Source organism: Onychostruthus taczanowskii, unplaced genomic scaffold (genome assembly GCF_017590055.1).
Source record: "Onychostruthus taczanowskii isolate IOZ18803 unplaced genomic scaffold, ASM1759005v1 scaffold1, whole genome shotgun sequence".
Classification (NCBI taxonomy): domain Eukaryota; kingdom Metazoa; phylum Chordata; class Aves; order Passeriformes; family Passeridae; genus Onychostruthus; species Onychostruthus taczanowskii.
Genome location: NW_024496525.1, coordinates 1,705,479 through 1,726,786, shown reverse-complemented (window position 1 = coordinate 1,726,786; position 21,308 = coordinate 1,705,479). Strand labels below are relative to the sequence as shown.

The following is a 21,308-nucleotide window of genomic DNA, read 5'->3' as shown; positions in this document are numbered from 1 at the left end:
TTAAAGCTTTCTTTCCTTATGGCTAATATCCTGCATCTCTTGGAGTCCCACAATTCTTTTCCGTGCATCAGTGCTGAGCAGAACTGCAATCCACAGAAAGTTCAAAAATATTTGTATTTGAAGCAAAGAGAAAAAAACAAAATATTTTGTCTCAGTAGAGACTTTATTCAGATTCTTACCCAAAGGGTTACAGTGCCAACAGAGAGGGGTAGGAGGAAGTTCTGTCTTTTCACCAACACTATGTTATAATTACAGGTGGGGATTTTCTGTACAGTAAAGGAAGCCAATGCTCTAAAAATTATCTCCCTCTTCTCTTTATGCTAGGTGATGACAGAGCATTAAGCAAGTACTCATTTGGTTACCACTCCTCTAGGAGAAGTGCTGAATGTAACCTAAGGGTCCTGGGGTCAGTTCTGGAATCTGTCTGCCAGGCCCTCCTTCTGCAACAGGACACAGGAATGTTTAAATGGGGCATCCCTGGGGGACACAGTGCACGTCTAACTCTGTGACGGACACAGCAGCAACACGCAGTCTCCTAGGCAGTTAAAACTAGCAGTCTGGGCCAAGGAGAATGTTCTCCATATGCCACAGGATTTTTTAGTGGTGGATTGGTTCCAGGCTAAAATAGCCACTTGCTGCTGTTTGGGCCTCAAATGCAAGCAGCTTACCATCAAGGAATCAAAGTAATAGTATTTAGTCCATCTGAAGTCTAAGATACAACAGTTCAATACGGTTTTGATAGTGCTATGTAAAAGAATAGGCCCACAGTCAGAAAGCCTGTACTTCCTCTGCACAGGTACAGAGGATGGGGTCTTTACTGGATGTTGTGAGCTTGTAGTAACTGGGACTGGTGCTGAGGGTCGTGGGTTTAGCACAGCAAGACACTGTTGCTGTCTTACTATCACTGGGCCTGTTTAGGCCAGGACAAACTGCAGGTTAGTGAGCAGCACTTTGATGCCACTTGTGACTGTTACAACAGAGGTGGCTGGGTTAAGTTTAAAAGTATTTGCATCACCCTTTTTATAGCGGTCGCGAAAGACATAGATGCTGCCATTGCAGCTGGCAATTTTCCAGAGGGATGGTACTGAGCTCCAGGCATCTGGGAGGCACAGCCGGGTGAAGCTATCCAGCAGGGGATTGTAGCAGAGCAGTGAATCCCCCTCGGCCACAATGAACACCACATCCTTGTGCACAGCAGCGTGCATGCACCCTGCGAAAGGCAGTACGTATGGCTTCACGTGGCATTTCTCTGTGTTGGTATCATAGCACTGAATGAGCCGAGAGGGCTTGGTGAAGAAGTCTAAGTCATTTTCCTCTCCACCCAGCAGGTAAATGACACCATTAAGGTTCACTCCTGCAGCTCCAGAGACTGCCACTTCCAACTGGCTGGTCTCTGTCCAGACGTTGTCTCGTACTCTGTAATATATGACAGCATTAGAGAGAGTGTCCTGTAGAGTTTTCCCCCCCAGTGAATATATTGCATCTTTGCTTGGCACAGAGACGAGGGTGTGCTGGAGCCGGTCACGGGGCAGAGGAGCACACCATTCCCAATCTATAGTTGCATTGTTGCATTTCCACATGCGCCGTGGAATGGAGCCACCAACGACATACAGGTCGCTACCGTGCTTGCAGGCCGCGGTGATCTGGTGACACAGGCTGTTCTGGCCACTCACACTGATGGAGTCATCGTCAGCACAGTGCAGAGAGACAGCGAGGGAATGTGTACGTGATGACTCCTTTCCAATCAGGTAGATGTGAACATTTTCTCCAATCACCTGAGCGAAAGTAGAAGTTTGTCAGCAGAATTAGATCTGTTCACACAAACATCAGTGATGCTCAAGACTGAATTTTTCAGTTTAGTACACACCTGTGGGCCTGAGGTAACCTCCTTCCCAAGTCCTGCCACCCTAGAACATTCAGGATTCAGAGCCTCAAGGCCTTTTCAAGATACCTTTCATATCTGACACAGTAAAATAGCCACAGATGTCACTTGTACACAAGTGTTCACGGTTCAGGTAAGGGCCAGTTACATCCAGTTGTTACACGGGGAATGCCAAATAGATTTCTGAACAGTTTATTTGGTAAATGAGATGAAATAAGTTATGTGTGGCACTGCACCTATCACCAGTGAAAGCAGTCTCAGGTTAAATGAAAAAAAAGCTGTCAGTGGGGTTGCTATTTATGACACTGAAAGTATCCTCTCACAAGCACCATGAATTTCAATGACATTTGTGTTTTGTGACTTTCAAGTCACACCTGTGAGCAGAATACCCTCCTCTGAGAAGTGTGAAACCAGAAAGTGCCACATCAGCCCCAGAACGTAAGGTCTTTTTATACCTTCAGACTTGATCGCAGAGTCTCCGAAAAGCCTGCTCGCTCCTCCTTGTTGAAGTTTATCCAGGTTTCTATGGCAACTGTTGGATTCTGAGAACATGGAACGCCATCTGCAGTTCGGGGACAGAAAGGCATTTATGATATCTAGACAAAGGTGTACGTACTCAGGAACACCCTTTTCCTGCAGCTGCCTCCCCTAAACTCCCACCACAAAACCTACGAAAAATAGACAGAGGTGTTTACAGATTTTGTCAGGCATGATCAGCACTGCCAGCCAGCCAAATACATTAAATTAATTTGGGTAACTGTAAGAAGACTTATAGTTCTTATATAGACTTATAGTTCTTATATATAGTTCTATAGTTCTTATATATAGTTCTTATATATAGTTCTTATATAGACTTATAGCTGCAGATCTTAAGCACTTTGGATGAGTTTCAGCAATCTATTCAGGAATCTATGACCAAGAGAAATAGGACAGGAAAGAGAACTTACATGCTGTGTGATGATGACAAATACTTTCTTATTTAATCATTTAGGCAAAAAGATTCTGTTACTGAGAATCTCAGCACCTGCCTTTCTTTCTGGCTGGTCCTAGAAACCTGTCTAGCAAAAGTCATCTACAAAATACGTCTGAGCACTGTCAGGCAGCTGACCCTCATGACTGAACATCTGGTGTTGCTGCTATCCTCTTAACATTTGGAAATCCCCAGTGAGCTACTAGAGCTTTTCTAAGCTGTGTGACAGTAGCAAACACTCCAGAGACTGCATCAGATTTATATCTCTTTCCAGACATAACTGGAAGTTTTGGTTAAACCACAAATCATCCTCATCAGTACATTACCTAAAAGATTTTAGGTATTTCCTTCCAGTTTGAAAGCCAGCAATTATGCCTGTGTTCATTGAGAAGCTTCCCTATGAAGACTCTCTTTTTATAGTCTTTTCTCATGACAAACTCTGAATTCAATGATGCTGAAGGCACCATACAAATTCCAATGCTTTTCTCTATAGTGGAAGGCAGCAGAAAAAGTGTGGCACAAAAGCAGGTATTTCAACTCTGTTTAAAAGGATTCCCACAAGCTAACTCTCACATGAAGTGCCTAAATGGAATTTTTTTTTTAATTGGTCCTAGAGTGCAACAGAAGGTAAAATTAAAAGAATTATTATTTCATTAAATTAATTTTAATCCTTGCCACTAAAAGTTTCCTCTATTTAATTACCCATTAACCAAATGAAGATGCAGGAAAGGCAAAATAAAAGGATATTTCCTACCAACAGTAGGGAAGTATTTCAGATTTTAATCCATTTTATGAGCTAAGTTGTAGCAAAAATGCTGGGTAACGTGATTCTACATATGAAAATAGATGATGCATGGAAAAAAGATACTGAGCAATTGTTTTAATTTATGACCACAAGTGCTAAAGTCCATAGTCCTAAAACTGGTTTTTATGTGGAATCTCTAGAAAAAAATTAAAGGTGATTGACCTCTTCAGTTTTATTTCATGATTTTAGTTTTTTTAAATGAACTTGTGACTTACTTAAAAAACTTTGGCTAGATAGTTATCAAAATTACTCTAAGTTTATCACAGTTTTTGAGCTATCAGTACTCAATAGGTTTTTGACTGTAAATTTCTTTAGATACAATAGAGATAATTTAATGCAATATCTATAAATATTCTCATATGCATAACATCAACTCTAAAGGCTAGTTTAGGTCTTGTGGATAGATTTGCCAGTGTTCCAATGAAGCTAGTCATGATAGGTTTATTTTTGCAACTGCGTATAAAACATGACACACAAAGTCTAGCTAGTTACTCAGTTACAAAGAGTAATTAAAAGCAAGAAAGAGGCACATTTGGATGTATGAGCTCCTTCTACGTTCTTGCTTCCTCTAGCAATGATACATAACTGCAGAAGAATGGACTTGTGACTGCAGCTTCCTGGAGAGTTAACAAGTACAGACCGTACCTACTAGGGCGGCAGATCTTTAAGGACTGGTGGAAACTGGACTAAGTTGTTTATGCATTGACATGTCCTTCACAACTCTGAGTCATGGCATCCATTACTGGGGAAGGCTATTACCTTTAGAAGAAGGGCAATTACTGTACTACTCAAGATGTTACAATGCCTCTATTTCAGTCAGTTGAGTGCCTAAGTAATCCTAATAATTATACACAATTGTAAATAACACTAAAATATGTGCTTAAGCCTTCTTACAGATGTTGAGTTATTGCACTACTATGTTAAATGTTTATGAGCTAAAGGGATAAAAAATACTTTCATCAGATGGGTATTTTTGGAGTGGTGAGCCTTCATCACTCCAATGGTGAAGCCAGTGCTTCTTTATTTTACTTTTAATGCAAACAAAATTACAACAAATTGTTGGAAACTGGGTTTAAAAAATGTGTGACACTTCTAACCTGTTGACTCAGGAACAGCTGTGAATGTCCAGCACCCTGCATGTCCCTTTTCTATAGCTTAGATGTTTCATGTCCAATAACAATTAATAGTTTGGGGCTTTTTCTGATAAAGGTATCCAGAATGTTTTGCTCTGCCTTGCTTAGCTAAGTCTCTGAATAGGCAGTGATTATGAAAATTTGTATCTTTCCATCTATTTCATTCACTACCTGACCAGACTCTGACATCCACATCCTAGGCAGTTTCAAGAACTCCTTACCTGTAAGGATGTCTGTCAGCAGGCGGAGAGGCAGGTGTAGGAACTCCTCTGTCTCCTGCAGCTGAGACAAATGTGACTTTGCACAGTGTTTGGCAGCTGTGTAGAGCTCCATGTCACTGTGTTGATCTGCCAACCACATGACCTGCAGACAGTTTCTAACCTGCACCGTACGGGCCAGAAAACGGGAGCACTCTTCAAAAAGGGCAGTCAGCTGGTACATGTCTGCCACTTCATAGGTTTCCTGCAACTCCTCTGCCCTCAGCTTTACAGTTCCATGGTAAATATAGTCCACAAGGAGCTGAAAGACACTCTCACTAACATCCTGCAGCTCTATCACCCGGTTGTGGGCCTCCTTTAGGTTGGAAGTGAACATAGAACGAAAAAAGCAGCTCTGAGCTGAGAGGACCAAACGGTGCAGCTGGAATTCTTTGCCTTCCACTGATATTGTAACATCAGCAAAGAGCTCATCCTCCAAGCATAATTTCATAATACCCTGGGCCACGCGGCCCGAGTGGGAGCGGTCAGTGAAGGTGTAGTTCACAAAGTAGTTTTCTTCTGCAGAGGAGCCTCCAGTCTCTTCTGACGAGTCCATGGTGCTGCACAAATCAGACCTCCAGCAATCTGTAAAATCACAATAATTATACGGCTTTCTCTCACCACTAACAAGATTATGCAGTACTTCAGGGTACAGGGAAAAATCAAACATATTGGTAAGAGTCCAGCATATTTCGACTTAACATAAATAGCACAGCTTGAGCTTCAGAATCTCAACCAGCAAATGAGAAGTTGGCATAATTAAAATTATAATATATACCAAACTTCCAGTACAGTGAACATCACACCCCAGCAGGTCTGGGAGATGTGCATTCTTTTCACCACTCATTTCACTGACACAAAGAAATGCAGCAAGTTATTCAAGTGGAAAGTCCAGCAACTGCCCTAGGAAACTTGCAAAGCCAAAAAAAGCAGCAGCAGCATGGCTGGACTAGATGTGAAAAGGATTACAGCATCATACTAAAAAAGAGCACAGGCAGCAGTTCATCTCATCAGGAGGTGTTAATTACTGTCAAAACCCAATGATGAATCTGTATCAAGATGAACTTGTTTTTACCACAAAGATGCACAAGATGTCGGCCTGACATAACCACCAGTCCTTCCAACTAACCAAATGAGATAACTGATGGTTATGCTGTTTGTTAATGTGCCAGTCAACTTCAGCATGCAAAACAACATTTCAGATGTTATTAGAGACCGCTTCCCACGTGGAAAGGGGATCAAAATTTAAAAGAAAACACTTCTTAGCAGGTACCATGGATGTCTGCAGTGCCCCAGGTAGTTTGTGGGTCAGAAAAGCTTCTGAAACACAGACGGACTACTACAGCAAGGAGCCCTTTTTCACCATGGCTCTTGACAGCATTAGGAGCAGTTGCCTAACTGCATTCATTTTAGACTTATTTTTACAACTGACCTACCAGCCATGATGTGTAATATCAGAAATTTCTTCAATTAATAATGCACATTATTTCAAGAACAATGTTTCACAAAGATGTGATTTTTTTTTTCTCTAGCAGATTCATAGTTACTCTTCCATGGTTTACCTTGTCAAACATGCATTTTCTTACAATTACTCTGCTTGATCAGGCGGGCTCCTAAGGTCTTTGCTCAAATTCTGTTCACGGGAAGTAGTGTCTACATCCCTAACTGGCTGCACAAATCCATCTCATCTCTGGTGACAGCCTGCCTTAATTATATTCTAATCTCGATTTTACAGCAGTTCTGGTTTGTCTGAAAAGTACCTATATATTAGTCTGTAAGACACAGAGAAACTGCAGTCAGCATAGAACACATCAGTACTATTTTTCCAGCTTTACAAAGTATAAGCCTATCCTGCAAATTGGCTTCCACTTCTGTTAAAGCTCTCTATCCATACAGTCAAGGTGCTTAGGAGCTTCAGCCCAGAATGCAGAAGAGACCACACAGAGCACCAGGATATGGACAGATGAACTATTCTGCCCCCTTGGCATGGAAGAACCAGCTGCCCACACTGCCCTGCACAACTCCCAGAGGACTGATGCCAAGTCACAAAAGAAATGCCAAGAAGCAGCTAAAAACTACACAAATCTCATGCCCTCCTGCAGACTCCCAGACAGAGCTCCCCTTTGCACCCATGGTGTCTCTGCTATAAAGAAAGAGGCATGCAGGACAGTTAACTGCCTCATAAAGCCAAATCGTATGCTCCATGCATTCCATAGGCCTAGCTATCAGTGACAGTGGTTTAACCAACAGCTAGTACACCTCTATCACAGAATCACAGAATCACTTAAGCAGGAAAAATCCTCTGAGATCATCAATGCCAACCTATGGCCGAACACCACCATCTCAACTAGACCATGGCGCTGAGTGCCACATCCAGTGTGCAACACCTCCAAGGAAGGGACAGCAACATCACCTCCCTGGGCCGTCCATTCCAGTCTCTAATCATCCTTCCTGTGAAGAAATTCTTCCTAATGTCCAGCCTAAACCTCGCCTGCAGCTTAAGCCTGTGTTCTCTCACCCTGTCGCTGGCTGCCTGGGAGACCAAGCCCCAGCTGGATACACCCTCTTTCAGGCAGCTGGAGAGGGTGATAAGGTCATCTCTGAGCTTCCTCTTCTTCAGGCTAAACTAACAGCCGCTTCTCATAAGACCTGTGCTCCAGCTTCCTTCTTTCCTTGCTCCTGACAGGGTCGCAGATGCCACGGCGGCGTCCGGGATGGGAGAACCCTTAAGCACAATTGACAGCGACCCCGCGGTCCGGGGCGGGGAGAAGGCAGGAAGGGAGGCTGATCCTCGGAGAAACACAGACTCTCACCAGGGCCGCGCTGACGCTGTGCAAGGCTCAGCGCTGGCTCAGCCCGGGGGCTGCCGGGCTCCGCCGCCCTCCGCGCCCGCACCTCCCGGCGCTCGCTGCTCCGTCCCCGGGCCGGCGGCCGCGCCGCTCCCCCGGCCGCGCCGCGCGGCACCCACCTGCGGCGCCTCCCTTCATGCCGCCGCCCCGGGCTGCCCCAGCGGCTGCTCCCGGCCCTCACCCTGCGCCAGGCGCCGCCGGGCACTCGCCGATTCCGCCCACCGACCCGGAGCCGTCCCCGGGAAGCTCTTCGCGCGCTTCCGCCCCCGGGGGAAGCGCGGCGGCGGCGGCGCTTTCCGCTTCCGCCCCGTGCCCTTGCCCGTCCGTGTCCCGGCGGGATGTGGGCGGCGGCGGCGCGGGGCCTGGCGCGGGCCGCGCTGCGAGGTGAGGCTCGGGCGCTGTGCCGGGGCTGTAACGGGGGCGAGGGCTGGGGCCGGGCCGGGCGGGGCGGTTGGCGGTGGTCGATGAGACGTGTCCGTTTCTCTCCGCAGCTGGCGCGGCACCGGCGGCGGCACGGGCCCGGCTGGCGGGGAGCTCCGCCGCGGACACTCGCCGTAAGTGCGGGGCCGGTTTGGGGGCGCGGGGCGGAGGGGCCCGAGGCGTGCGGTTGTGCCGCTGCCGGCCGGCGGGAGGGCACCGAACCGGCCCACGGACCTTCGTGGGCGGTGGAACCGCTTTAGTGAGCCTTCGGGAAAGGGTTGGTCCGGTTACCCGAAAATCCCAGTTGCGCAGAAAAGCGGCTGTGTTGGTAACCGTGCTTGCTCTGGGTTCCTGTCTGCATCCTCTCTCACATGCAGGGCCCAGCCTGTTTTTTCTGTGCAAAGCTGTGCCTGGGCAACAGCCTCAAAGCCCCTCATCTCCCTGACCCTTAAGGGCTTTTGTTGTATCAGTGAAGAAACCCACCCCAGCAACGTGAGCTGCAAAAGCGTTTTGATTACGAGGGGCTTGCTTAGATGTTGACACATCCAGCAAAGTCAGAAAACAAGGCCCTTTCTAGACCCAGGTTGAATGACATGAGCAGTTCCTAAGTTCAGATTGTTCTGTCACCCCTGCTGCCCTGTTTTTCATCTGGCTATTTACGTCTCCATCATCTTGTTGAACAATTCATGCTGCTCTTTAGAGCTGACTAAATTTTAGCACTGACACAAGTTTCCTTCATTATCAAAGTGTTTAGTTCCACCTTCTGTGTAACACAAGTATGTTGCTATAGCATAGATTCCGACAGATGGCTAGACTGGTTAAAGGGAGTTACTACTCTTATTTCTGTAGCGTTCTGTATTCCCTGTCATAATCTTAGAAACTTTCTTTTTCTCCTTAGCTACTGTCAGACCAAAAAATGAAGCAGAACAGAAGCAGCTATGTGCTTTTGGGGAGTACGTGGCTGAGATTCTACCCAAGTATATCCAGCAAGTACAGGTAGGTGATGTTCAAGAAATTGTTCTTGTGGTGGGACAAGATCCAGCGAACGCACCACTTTTTTGTTACCTGTTCAGAGAAGTTGTTCTGGGGAAGAAAAATGGTCAGAATTCCATGAAAAGTACTGCTGGTTTTAATCCCCTTGATCTGATGCCTTTTTGTGTCTGCTGTGTCTCTTTGTTTGAGCGTTCTGCTGAAATCAGCATCACGTTTGGTCCTGTTGGTGTTTGTACTCATGCCCTTTCCAACTGTTCTGCTTTCATCAGGTGACCTGTTTCAATGAGCTAGAACTTCTGATCCATCCAGATGGGATCATTCCCGTCCTGACCTTCCTTCGTGATCACACCAATGCCCAGTTCAAATCCTTGGCAGACCTGACTGCCGTTGATGTCCCGTCTCGGCAGTACCGCTTTGAGGTAGGAACTGCTCACAGATGCAGTACTTGTGCTGATGGCTCTGGGTGCTGTTGCAGCTCTGACCACTTTCTTTGGTTTCTGGCCGTGAGAAGAAAGTTTCAAGAGTTGTAGATAGAATTCTTTAAGTCAAAGGCCTCCAGCTGCTGAAGAAGTGAAATATTTTTTAAATTCAGTATTTTTCTTTCAAAAATCAAGCTGGTAGACTCATAGAAATAATAGAAATATAGACTCTAATTTATTAATCTTTTCCAGTCACTAAGGCAGTATCAAACAAGGTTTTAAAACTCCTTACAAATTTTTGGGATCGTCTTTTCAGTCTGCTTGTAGTATGTCATAAACAGCCTTTGTACTAGACTTCATCACCATAGATGTTGGAAATGTTCCTTGGTATCCAACTCACTTGCTGAAAATTAAGTGTATTTTTTCTTATTTTTCTCCCACAGATAGTAATTGCAAGAGTGACTGATGGCCATTTTCTTTGAGACAGACCATTCATTGTCAAGTGTTTCTCTCTTTAAGATTTAGTATCTCTCTTTACTTCTTTGTCATCAGTCATGTTGTCTAAGTCTCTCACAGCTTTTGTCACACTCCTAAGGACCAAAGTGATAAGCTTTGGAACCTCAGTTGTAGGAGTGTCTTTTAGTGGCCAGCTCTGAAGTGCTGAATGCGATCCTGCTCATAAAGAATATTTGAAATAATCCTTGTGTGGCTTTGCTTAGGCAGTGGTGTACTGCAAGGAGGTCCATAAATGCTGCCTGTTCTCTGCCTCAGATTGTGTACAACCTCTTGTCGCTGCGCTTCAACAGCCGGATCCGTGTGAAGACGTACACCAATGAGCTGACACCCATCGACTCAGCAGTGCCTGTGCACAAGGCAGCAAACTGGTATGAAAGAGAGGTGAGTGCTGGTGTGCTTGGGAACAGAGTCTTTGTGGAGAGAGGCTGTATTTTCCCAATGTAAGTGATTCCCCAAAGCCCTCAGGAAGAAGGAGAGAAGTGTTTCCCTGGCCGCCTTTTCAGAGTAGGAGATAAAATGGTGTTTGATTTGCTTTTGAATGAATACCTGCATCAGTTTTGCTGGTGCTGTACAAAGCCAGGCATGTAACTGAAATTTTATGGACATAACACATGCAGGTTTTTGGGTTTTTTTCAAATACAATTCAACTAACTTGGCTCCCTTTCATTTAGGTTTGGGACATGTATGGTGTTTTCTTTGCCAACCACCCTGATCTAAGGCGAATCCTCACAGATTATGGGTTTGAGGGCCATCCATTCCGGAAGGACTTCCCACTCTCTGGTTATGTGGAGGTAGGAGATACAGCCATGTCTAAAGTTACCAGGTCTCTCCAATGATCTTTTCCAGTTCCAGTACAAATATGGGATTGCTTTACAATTACTTGTCTGTTTTCCAGAGGAGTTGTATAAATCTGCATAGAAATTTGAATTATCACAAAAAATATCATCCATAATAAGGCAGCCTAAGGCTGCAGAAACTGAGCAAATGTTATGTGCTGTATACCAAAGATACTTGTCAGGCAGAGAAAGTGCTTCTGCTTTCAGAATGTTTTCTGGAAGATTAAAATTTCCACTGCAAAACTGAGATGTCTAGAAGGATAAAGGACTGAACCCTTCTTGATTCAGTTGGACCTTCATTTTGTTGATGTTTGTAGGCCCAGATGATAAAACTGATTAAACTGACTCTTGCTGTTTACCATTTACCTCTGTGTGCCAACCACAGGTGAAATGAGAGTGGTATCTGTCTAGTTTCAAATGACTGCCCTGTAGGAGCAGGTGTATTTGGTGTAGTGTTAAGACTGAGCTGAGTCTCAGAAGGAAACAGTGAAGTTCTGCAAAAAAGAGGCTGTTTTAAGAAATATAGAAATAACAGAATCCTGCATGCAAGGGTAAGGCAGCATCTCTTCAGCTGGGGTTCAGAGATCTGGACTGGCACAGTGAGGGTAAAGCAAGCCATCAGAAGTATCTGGTACTCACCTGCATTCCATCCTGATTGTCTTCTTTTTCTCCCATTTTTCTGAGTGTTATGCAAAAAATTAGAACAACTAAAACCACACAAATGCCATATTATAAAGATTCATGAGTGTAGTCCTCAGCCATGCAGGCCCAGGATGGGCCATCATATTTCAGTGACTCAGGAGGAATTCCTTTGTCAAATGACATATTAAATGTGTTATTGCACATGAACTTCATGTGGACTGTTAGGGTGGGTGCTCCTAATTCTGGGTGCTTAGTCATGGCACTTGAGGGGCATGGCAGCAAAGCAAAGAGGAGGGTTTTCCTGGGCACTCCAGAGATCTCAGTCGCATCTGGAGAGCTCTTGTGAAGTAATGAGGAGAGCTGAAGCTGTGGCAGAGGCCTGTGGTCCTGTGTTTTCCCCATGGGTAAGTAGAGTTGTCTGCACAGAGGGTGGTCTGGGTCATTACTGTCTCCCTGCACAGCAGACATGCTGCAGGAGCAGGGTGCAGATGATGGCCTGTGTCCTTTGTGCTGTCCCAGGTGCGGTATGATGACGAAGTCAAACGGGTGGTGGCAGAGCCTGTGGAGCTAGCTCAGGAATTTCGCAAGTTCGATCTGAATAGCCCGTGGGAGGCATTTCCTGCCTATCGTCCAGCTCCAGAGCCCCTGAAAATAGAAGCAGGAGCCAAGAAAGAAGATGCCAAATAGCAGCAGAAGGAAGCAGATGTGCAGCACCATCCTTTCTGTTCCAATATAGTATTTATAATAATAAAAATTGATATGAGATGCTTGCCTGTTGTTATCTCGTGAACAATGTTTTCAAACTAGATGAAAAGCACAAGGCTCTGGAATGCTGATTTACAGTCCTTATGATCCAGCTGGTAGATGTTTAGTTAGTGCTTTGAATTGTAAATCAGGGGATTTGTCTTTTTGGTTTGCAATTGAACAGAGTGCAGGCATTGCCTGTGGCCCAGTGTTTCCTGAACACTACTACTGCCAGCAGTCCCTGCAGGTAAGCAGGTAAAAATCAGAACCTGAGCACTCCCTAGACACTGCACGGAAGCAGCTGTGGAGTTTGGACAATGGGACAACAGTTTCTTAGCTCCAGAATGAGTGTTGGGAAGATGGTGATAATATGGCAAAAAGGCAAAGCCTGTAAATGCTACTAATGCAGTTCCTGTCAGGACAACACAAATGTATGTGGGTCCAGACCAAAACAATTATGGAAATCTCTGTTGTTTCCATGGGAATTAGGTCACTGCCTTTTTTCCCAACAGAAGGAACTGCAGGTAACTTCTGATGTGATACTCCCTCAGTCTGGGTTTCACTTCATAATCAAGCAGTCTTTATTTTCTCCAGCATCTTCAGAGTGTGCTTTCTTTTTCCTGCAGCCAAAAATATACTCCTCGCTTGTTTCATAGACAAGAGTCTGTATCTTTTTGTCAGTATTGCAATTATTTTGAGCTCTATGATACAATAGCATTACCACTTTCTTTGCTCTTATGGAAAATCTCTTTTTTTTCCAAAAAAGCTGGAAGAATGCTGTAGTTCCAGTCCACCCACCACCTGTTTGAATGGGATTACATTACAGCAGTCATCAATTAATAATGTCCCTTGTCCTTGGTCCAGAAAATGCATAATGCTGTTCTGCACCAGAAAGCTGACAGACTTCATTAAGATCTGAACACTGTTGTATAAGAGACTTCATAAATTAATTCACAAACGGTTTGTAGAGAGTCCCTGAATTGATACTTAATATTTTAAATTCTAAAAGAACTAATTAAAATAGGGGTTTGGGAGAGGTTAGGGTATGGGATGGAGGAAGGGATACAACAAGATTAGATTCAATTAAAAAAAAATCCTACTTGCTGTGACTAGAACGTGATCTTTTTCCAAGAATAAAGACTGAACTGTATTCTAAGAATTGGGGTTCATATTTGTTTCTGCCCCAGCCTTGTAAGCATGGGCTGGTTAATTTTTTTAAATTTATTTTTAAAGTTTTGTTTCAGCTGCTGTGGCCAGCAGTGTTTGGGATGTGACTCAACAGTATTCTCTGGTTAAAATAAATAGCATTTGCCACTCACCTTAAAAGTTACAGCTCTACATGGGAAGGAGAAGTGAACACAGATCTGCAGAAGTCTGGGGTTTTATGGAATTCTTAGCTCTGTTTTGGATCTGTCTTCAACTGAGCAGATTAAATAGGAAACAAACTCTAGTTCTTTCTACAAGATGTTCCACAGTTGGTTGTTTTCTTTGCAGTGGCTCTCAGCATGCTGATGCCTATTGGGCAAGACAAAAGTTTCTGGTGCCACTTCTATCACCATGAAAATTCTTTATAAACCACATTTCCTTTCTGTGTGCTCCTTTATCTCAGGTTGCTTGAGACACCACACCAAGACTTACGGTCTATATATTATAAAAATTTGCATTTCCCAGTATGGCAAGTCAGTCTGATGGTAACAGGAAAACTAGGAAATTTGCCTTTTAAAATTAATGTTTGTGCAGACAGAGAATTTGACCAACATCAAGAAATGTCAGACACAATACCTGTCAAGTTAGACAATATGCAAGGTTTGCCCAAGAATGTGTACCCTGGAAAAATAGCCAGCCCTGTGGGATCAGGCATTGGCTCCAGCATGTCTTCAATATGTGGAATAGTTGCAAGTAAACCTGAATCTCTTCTCATTAGTGAAGCCTGGGAGATCAGGAAGGCTGCAATTTACTCACCTAGGCTCATTATCCCAGGGCACAAGAGGTTGCACAGCCTCAGAGAATACTTGTGCACTCTGCTTCCTCTACTGCTCCTGAGCTCCAGAGGCCGTTTTCCTCATGGAGCCTGCTCACTCTGGGATCCTTGTGGCTGTGGTTGGTGGACACTTGCTTTGTGCTGGACAAGGCTGTGGTCAACTTGGCCAAGCACAAAGCTGTCTTCCAAATCCTCTGTCCCTGCCTGTTGCATAGTGCAAGCTTCTGCGGGGTTTATTTGCCTGGGTTGGATTCCTCAGCTGCAGGAGGATGTGGGATGAGATGTAAGTCAGATGTAGCTGACTTACAGACATATATACAGAAGAGAGATTTTCTGGTACTGAAGGGATAGATAGACTTAAGGCAATGACTCACAGTCACTGTGTTGAGCTTCTCCAGCTGAGTAGGTTTTGCTGGTGTTTTCCAGAACTCTGGCATTTCTCCCTACAGCCAGGCAAGCAGACTGTCCTCCCTGGGATGTGGCTATTGACAGTGTCTACCTACCTCAGGTGCAGTAGGTGTGGTGGGATGGGGCCCTCCCTGTCACTTTTATGCAGCTCATTACTCTTTCAAGCAGTAGATGCTGCTCACAAACTGAAACAAAAATACAAGGAAAGCATCCTTGTAAGGACTGGCTGTACCTTACCTGGAAAATACCAGTATTACAGAGGTCCTATCTGGTTACAGTCAGTGCTTCACTCCTGCTTCCCTCAAGGTTTTCTTACTTCTTCCACTCCAGTAACTCAAACAACACCTTTCCTGGGAGTCACATATGTTCTTCTTCCTTCCCCTCTTTCTGCAATCTTCTTCATTCCCTGAGCATCTGCCAGACAACATCAGGCTGGGGAGCAATCTCCCCAAATTCCGGGTGAGACAATGGAAGCAAGCGGTTTCTTCAATTCCACTGAATTGAGGAAGGATTTCAATTCAAATTGAAGGAGAATTTACCTTTTGTGAATGTGCTGTCTCCTTGAAGTCCTACTTCAAAGAAAGTCCCCTCCTAAAGAGGCTCTTCTGGCACCACACCTTGTGCCTCAATCAGCATCCAACCAGTTCCTGCAGTTTTTGACCCCTCTTCTCTTGCTCTCATTTCCCATGTTCCTGCTTCAGGAGGTCATGGTGAAAAAGAAGAAACCAGTCAAGTTGTCCCTGCATAAACCTGGCTTGTGACGTTTTGAAACTGCTCCAATAACAGATGGTGTGGCCAGGGGAATGCAGAGTGGCAGGGCTGTGATCAGCTGTGAGTACCTGGCAAGGACAAAATCCTTCAGGAGGAGCAGGTGCATTGCCTAACATTGCAGTCGTACATGCAGGGGCTTTGTGCAGCTGTCAGAAACTCAGCCTTGTTTCTGTGCAAGTATTGCTGCTGTACAGACAGCTAAGGAATATGTTTATCACTCTAAAATGGTCTTTCTTTGCGGGACAGTGAGGTAATTCTACAAAATTCCCCTAGCTCAAGGCAGCATCCACACTGATGCTTGTCCCTCATCTGCCACTGTGTCAGTCACCTGAGCACAGCCCCAAGGCTCCTCTCTCTCCCTCCCACCAACGTGGCTGTCCTCCTCTAGGCACTTCAGCTGCAAGCTGTTCCTAGGAAATTCTCCAGCTGACAAAATCATGTACAGCTCTCACAGATGTTGGCCAAAATCCTGTTGGGCAATCCTCTTCATGTCATGTGCTGCAAGTTAAAGGGAGGCTGTTTCATGGCCTGCAAAACACAGGGGTTTTTCCATAGTGGCTTCTAGACAACATGCATACACTGTGGCCTAAAAGGGACTCTGGCACAAAGGAGAAGGCAGAACAATCCCCCTGCACAGGTGGGCCATAAGTGTCTGCCTCTGGGGTAGCTTGTGATTCAGCTTAATGAAAGAAGAAAGGAATGCAACTGAAGAGTAAGCAGCAGAAAATCATGAAAAACTAAAGCAGTGCAGCATGACCTAAGATACCTAAGCCTATGACAGAAAACACAGGTCTTGCTTTGAATCCAAGCTGAGGGGAAGAGTGGTACTGGATATTGTGGGCCCCTCTGTGGCTCCTCCATTATGTGCAGGAGGTAGTACCAACCAGGACATCATCCCAGCCGTTAGTACACTATCTTGTGACAGTATGCAATGACTGATGTCCTGTGACTTGACTTGCTGAGCAAGAGATGGACTTCACCTTTACCTTCTCTCTTTTCTAGGCAGACTTCTTTCTCTCTTTAACCTGAGAGAGATGGTATTAGTACTCATTTATACATATTACTGCATATTTGTATAACCCTGGCATTACATTCTGTGCCATACAGAGTAGAAATACAGAACAGTTTGACTGGGGACTGGGCACTAATAAATATGTAAAGACGTGCAGAGAACAGATATCTGCTGTAAAGTGAATAAAATTTTGTCTATATAATTTAGAACATCTAAGGCAGACTGTGCTCACTGTAACCCAGACATCCACTCACAGGAGAGGACGATGAGGCGCTAAAGCCTGAGCCACTTTGATACTTGGTGTTTGTTAGGTCACTTTACTGAGTTCTCCCTATGGGGGGGTGGGGGGTTGATACAGAACCGATAGTGTCACATTTCTTCTGCCTGTTTGTATGTTTTGGCTGCTACTGCCCTTCCATGAATCTGCAGTCTGCTAGCTTTATCTGTTTGTGACATTCCAGGATTGTTTTCAGATTTTTGAACCCAGAAAAAGGAAAACTGAAATGTGACAGAGGCACTGTGCAGAGATGGAAGGGACTAGGGGTTCCTCACTTCTTAAGAGGCAAACAAACGTGTAGTGGAATTTCTTGCAACTAACAGTTTCCTATAATCATTGCAGTGGAAAGTCAATCTTCGAAAAGGAAGCTTAAACAATTCTGCCAAAAACATCACAACAAAGTTTTCCAAGTTTCCAAAATATGACGGAAAATATCCTTCGGGGTCAACAAGTTGAACTGCAAGCCCTTCCCAGGGCTGTGACCAGAAACACAGAAAGATGGATCCTTTCCAAGAGAGGCTGCTGGGATCCGAAGCAGCACGGGAAGACGCCCCAGGCGAGCTGCTGTGGCTTGGGGCGCGGAGCGGGTGGCAGCTGCTGGGGCAGTGCTGCCATGGCCCAGGCACAGCTCAGCTCCTGGCTGCTCCTGTGTGTGTTTGCTGCATTCCAGAGGCTGACAGGTAGGGAGCACATCTGTTAGCGACACGGCTGCATGGCTTGGCAGACCTTTGTGCAATGCCGTTTGTGTGATGCTTTGCCGCTCCTTCAAATGTGGCCCGAGGCCTCAGGAAGCTGCACTGGCACGGGATAGAGCTGGAGTCCAGCTGGGGGGGTTTGCTGGTGGGGGCACTGGTACCTCCTTGCAGGCTGAAGACCTGCTGCTGTGTTTGGTGGCAAGGGGAGGATTTTCTTGCGTCTCCACTGAAAAAATAATCTCCTGCAATACTGTTTGTGGTTTTTTTACATGCTTTTTGGGATACAAAACCCCACCCAACCCTGCTGAGTGATAAAATAAGTAAGGATTTTCCCTTCCCCAGAGGATAGTTATGTTATTATTTCAATACATTATTTGTTATGCTTTGTTAAATTTTTCTCTACTCAAAGAGAAAAAGTGTGTATTTGTGAGGCAGTTCCTAATAACGGCACTTTGGCACCTAATCAACAAAAGCACTGACTTTGCAGCCAGTCAGACATCTCTCAGGAGAGGGGTCTGTGAGGCGAGAGCATCGGTACTAGAGACAGTACCACCAAAGAAATCTTCAGATGAAATAATGCTTTCACCTGAGCTAAAAGCTTTGCTGGTACATCTGTGGAGGAGCAGGAAAAAGAAGCTACATCCCTGCTCACATTCCAAAGCCACAGCTGGCTTGGATCACAGAGCCTGCAGCTGTGCAGAGAAACAAACCTCTGCAGCCTGCTGGCTGGCAGTGCACTTTTCCAAGCAGCTCGTGCATCTCCCTGAAAAGGTCTAATCAAAAATGGAGATTTGGAAGTATCTTTTGGTAGCAGTCATCACACATGTATAGTAATAAACATTTTTCTACTTTTTATATGCACCTGCTGACTTTAACTCTGGGGTATTTAATGTAAATACTCTTTTTAAAAAATATATATATATATACACACATATATATATATATATTAAAAAGCCTTCATCCATTTAAAAATTAAAAAAACCCATAAATATATCAGAGAGCTTACTATTTTATATGAGCTTTTTCCATTTCATGTTTCTTAACCTGAAGGATGAGTCTGTAAGAAGTAGAAGAGAGTCTTGGCTACCTCATGACACTGATAACACAGAGGAGGGAAGGGATGCAGCCTCTCCCTCACAGTCCTGGACCAAGACTGCTTGTGCCTCCTTTTTCATACACACAAAAAAGAAATAAAATAAATGCAGACAGTTAAAGCACTATAAGCATCAGGAAATGAAAATCAAACAATTCTTAGGATTAATGTGACCTTCATATTAAAAAACTGCCATTCCTCTGGCCTCACATCTATTTTTCCCAGGTTACATGATGTCATGCATCCCAGCAAGTAATTAGCTGGACATCAAATCAGCCATAATGGATCTGACAAGGTTTCTTTTATCCTCACACTCTTCCAGCAGCAGAAGCTTAGGGAAGAAGTAGAAAACTAGAATAAGCATCAGTTTATATTTCCAGCAGCAGCTTGAGGAGCCTGCCAGCATGCTCCTTTCATTGGGCAGCATTACTTTCTCCAGCAAAAACTGCTAACCAACCAAACCCACCAGCCCAAACCCCATCCATTCTCGGTGTGAGAGGCTTCCTTGCTGCCTGTCAAAGCAGTGCCTTTGCTGCTGTATGCTTTAGCTCTACTGGCAGCACTAAAGGCTGTGATATCCAAAACCTCGCCTCAACCGCTGCTGCTTCTCTTAAAAAGCTTGTTTTGCTTATCAAAATCCCGTGGTCAGCATCTGTCATATTTGGCAAGCTGAGTGGTAGCTCAGGAATGCTGAAGACGTTATTGACAATCAAACGGCAAAAACAGTAAACAGGAAGGTCTTGTGCTACCAAGCTCTGTCTGATGTCTTCCAGATGAACATCCTCACAGCGGCACCAACAGAGCCCGTCGTGGCCCAGAGGACGCTGGCATCATGTTAGAGGTCTCCTGAGCACTGGGGGCCCTGGGCCGAGGCACTGTCAGGGCCCATGCTCCCACCTGCCCGCACGTAAAAACTCACCCGTTCTGTTTGTTCTCATCCCTGACGGATTTCAGGAGCCCCTGGAGAATGCCTCGTCGATGCCTAATAGCATTTGTGCTCCCTCCCCGGGCGGGGTGCAGCCCAAGGCGGCTGTGCCCCACGCCGTGGCACCTCACGGGGTGTCCGCGGAGGGACAAGCGACCATCCCCGCTGGGCTTGGTGACGGCCGAGGCGGCCGCACCGGGGAGCTGCTGCAGGCGGGACTGCGGGGGGACAGCAGGGGGGGAGGCGAGAACTACACGGGTCCCACGGGGAAACGAGGTGTGGGGCCGGCAGAGAGGGACACGGAGCGGGACTAGGCCGGCCGTGAGGGAGCGGCCGCCTCTGGGCCCGCCCGAGGGCTGTTCGGCCGCGCCGCGGAGGGCTTTGCTCGCAGCGCCTCTGTGAGGGATGGGGCTGTGCTGGGCTTTCCGTGACAGCGCTGCTCCTCTCTTCCAGATGCTCTGGGGAAGGCTGGATATTCAGGCCAACGGGTCAATCCGTCTGCGGGATGAAGAGCTGGCCTCCCTACGCCCGGCACGGCGCTTCCTGCAGATTTTAGAGGAGGAAGTCCCCAAAACACCGGCAGAGATTGAGCAGCATCTGAGATATTATTCACTGACTGACACTCCCTTGCCTCCGACAGAGTTTGACCGTCTCCTTTTCACCAGTGTTTACAGTGCCTATCAGGTTCGCTCCACGCAGGGTCTGGATAAAACCCCTTGGATTGGCTTTTTCTCTCAGCTGGTTGATGAAATCTTTCGTGACCTGTGCAAGGGGCTCTGCCCTGCAAATACCACTCTCCTCCAGGCTTCCTGGCCTTGGAAGGAGAAGCCTTCACATTTAGCATCCCTGAAACATTTCTATCGCTCTAACCTGGCCAGGACCAAGAGAGACACCTAATGAGGGAACCCACCGTAGGAAAGGGCACACCTGGCTTCAGCTGCCTTCTTGGTTATTTTCAATGCTTTCCACAGTATGCAGGATTTCAAATAAATATGCCACACCTTTTTGTCCTGCTTTCTGCACTGTGCTGGTAACCCTCTCAGGATTTATGCACAAGCTTTTATTTTTAAATGAAAAAAGACAAAACTGTAAAGTGCATTTCTCTCTTTTCTGATTTTTTCCTAAGTGGGCTGTGCTGAAGGGGGCAGTGCTATTTAGATGTCTTATCTATCTTGACCACTGATGCTCTGGAGAGATGGTTTGGAAGTATTTTTCCAGGATATTATGCTGGTGTCACAGCTGACTTCATTTCAGATAATTCAGTTCACTTTCCTTATATTCTCCCTGTGGTTTCAGACAAATACAAGATCTTCTCTCCAGTAGCAGCTAAGCAGGTTTTGTTGTGTTCCATGATATAGGTCACATATTTAATTTAATTTTTCTCCTCATGTGGCATCATATTTTATATGTCAACAGCAATTTCCCGTCTCATGTATTCATTTTTCTTTAAAAAGCAATGTGAAAATGTATGTATTCCACAAAGATTTCTAGTATTTGCATATCATATTTACACATATACACAGCTTTGTTTCAGTTATCATTTTGGAATATGCTTCCTGAAATCTCATTTAAATTCTGAAGGATCCTGACCTAGTTATTTCTTCAGCAGATTTTGCCTCTCTTCTATAAAGTGTTTTGGTTTTTTTTGGTTTTTTTTTTTTTTAATACAGACATGGCATT

General features: G+C 45.3%; 3 protein-coding genes across 8 annotated transcripts; 2 read left to right on the top strand and 1 right to left on the bottom strand.

Moving 5' to 3' along the window:
- Window positions 1-144: 144 nt before the first annotated feature.
- KBTBD4 (kelch repeat and BTB domain containing 4) lies at window positions 145-19,800 on the bottom strand. Of its 6 annotated transcripts, XM_041426812.1 has the most exons (5): window positions 8,078-8,111; window positions 6,610-6,819; window positions 5,012-5,632; window positions 2,338-2,444; window positions 145-1,775 (listed from the first exon to the last, which is right to left on the bottom strand). In XM_041426812.1, the coding sequence occupies exons 3-5, from the start codon at window positions 5,601-5,603 to the stop codon at window positions 915-917; spliced, it is 1,560 nt and encodes a 519-aa protein (XP_041282746.1). In that variant the 5' UTR covers window positions 5,604-5,632; window positions 6,610-6,819; window positions 8,078-8,111; the 3' UTR covers window positions 145-914. The 6 variants fall into 6 exon arrangements, with proteins under 6 accessions (XP_041282746.1, XP_041282662.1, XP_041283007.1 ...); XM_041426728.1 differs by lacking the exons at window positions 6,610-6,819; window positions 8,078-8,111 and adding an exon at window positions 19,623-19,800; XM_041427073.1 differs by lacking the exon at window positions 6,610-6,819 and having other exon boundaries at window positions 8,078-8,158.
- NDUFS3 (NADH:ubiquinone oxidoreductase core subunit S3) lies at window positions 8,201-12,487 on the top strand. The gene is made up of 7 exons (XM_041427467.1): window positions 8,201-8,280; window positions 8,388-8,450; window positions 9,215-9,312; window positions 9,579-9,728; window positions 10,500-10,625; window positions 10,916-11,035; window positions 12,242-12,487. Exons 1-7 carry the CDS (start codon window positions 8,235-8,237, stop codon window positions 12,407-12,409), a joined length of 771 nt encoding a protein of 256 aa, XP_041283401.1. The 5' UTR covers window positions 8,201-8,234; the 3' UTR covers window positions 12,410-12,487.
- FAM180B (family with sequence similarity 180 member B) lies at window positions 17,227-21,285 on the top strand. The gene is made up of 3 exons (XM_041427482.1): window positions 17,227-17,595; window positions 19,477-19,544; window positions 20,082-21,285. The coding sequence occupies exons 1-3, from the start codon at window positions 17,337-17,339 to the stop codon at window positions 20,523-20,525; spliced, it is 771 nt and encodes a 256-aa protein (XP_041283416.1). The 5' UTR covers window positions 17,227-17,336; the 3' UTR covers window positions 20,526-21,285.
- Window positions 21,286-21,308: the final 23 nt, after the last annotated feature.

Excerpts from the sequence above, each read along its gene's own strand:
- FAM180B (XM_041427482.1), top strand. The coding sequence starts at position 17,337 with ATGACGGAAAATATCCTTCGGGGTCAACAAGTTGAACTGCAAGCCCTT. Across the intron at positions 17,596-19,476 it reads TGCATTCCAGAGGCTGACAG|ATGAACATCCTCACAGCGGC; the intron begins GTAGGGAGCACA and ends GATGTCTTCCAG. Across the intron at positions 19,545-20,081 it reads ACGCTGGCATCATGTTAGAG|ATGCTCTGGGGAAGGCTGGA; the intron begins GTCTCCTGAGCA and ends CCTCTCTTCCAG.
- NDUFS3 (XM_041427467.1), top strand. The coding sequence starts at position 8,235 with ATGTGGGCGGCGGCGGCGCGGGGCCTGGCGCGGGCCGCGCTGCGAG. Across the intron at positions 9,313-9,578 it reads AGTATATCCAGCAAGTACAG|GTGACCTGTTTCAATGAGCT; the intron begins GTAGGTGATGTT and ends TGCTTTCATCAG. Across the intron at positions 11,036-12,241 it reads CACTCTCTGGTTATGTGGAG|GTGCGGTATGATGACGAAGT; the intron begins GTAGGAGATACA and ends GTGCTGTCCCAG.
- KBTBD4 (XM_041426728.1), bottom strand. Across the intron at positions 2,445-5,011 it reads GCTGACAGACATCCTTACAG|ATGGCGTTCCATGTTCTCAG; the intron begins GTAAGGAGTTCT and ends CCCGAACTGCAG. Across the intron at positions 1,776-2,337 it reads CTCTGCGATCAAGTCTGAAG|GTGATTGGAGAAAATGTTCA; the intron begins GTATAAAAAGAC and ends ACTTTCGCTCAG.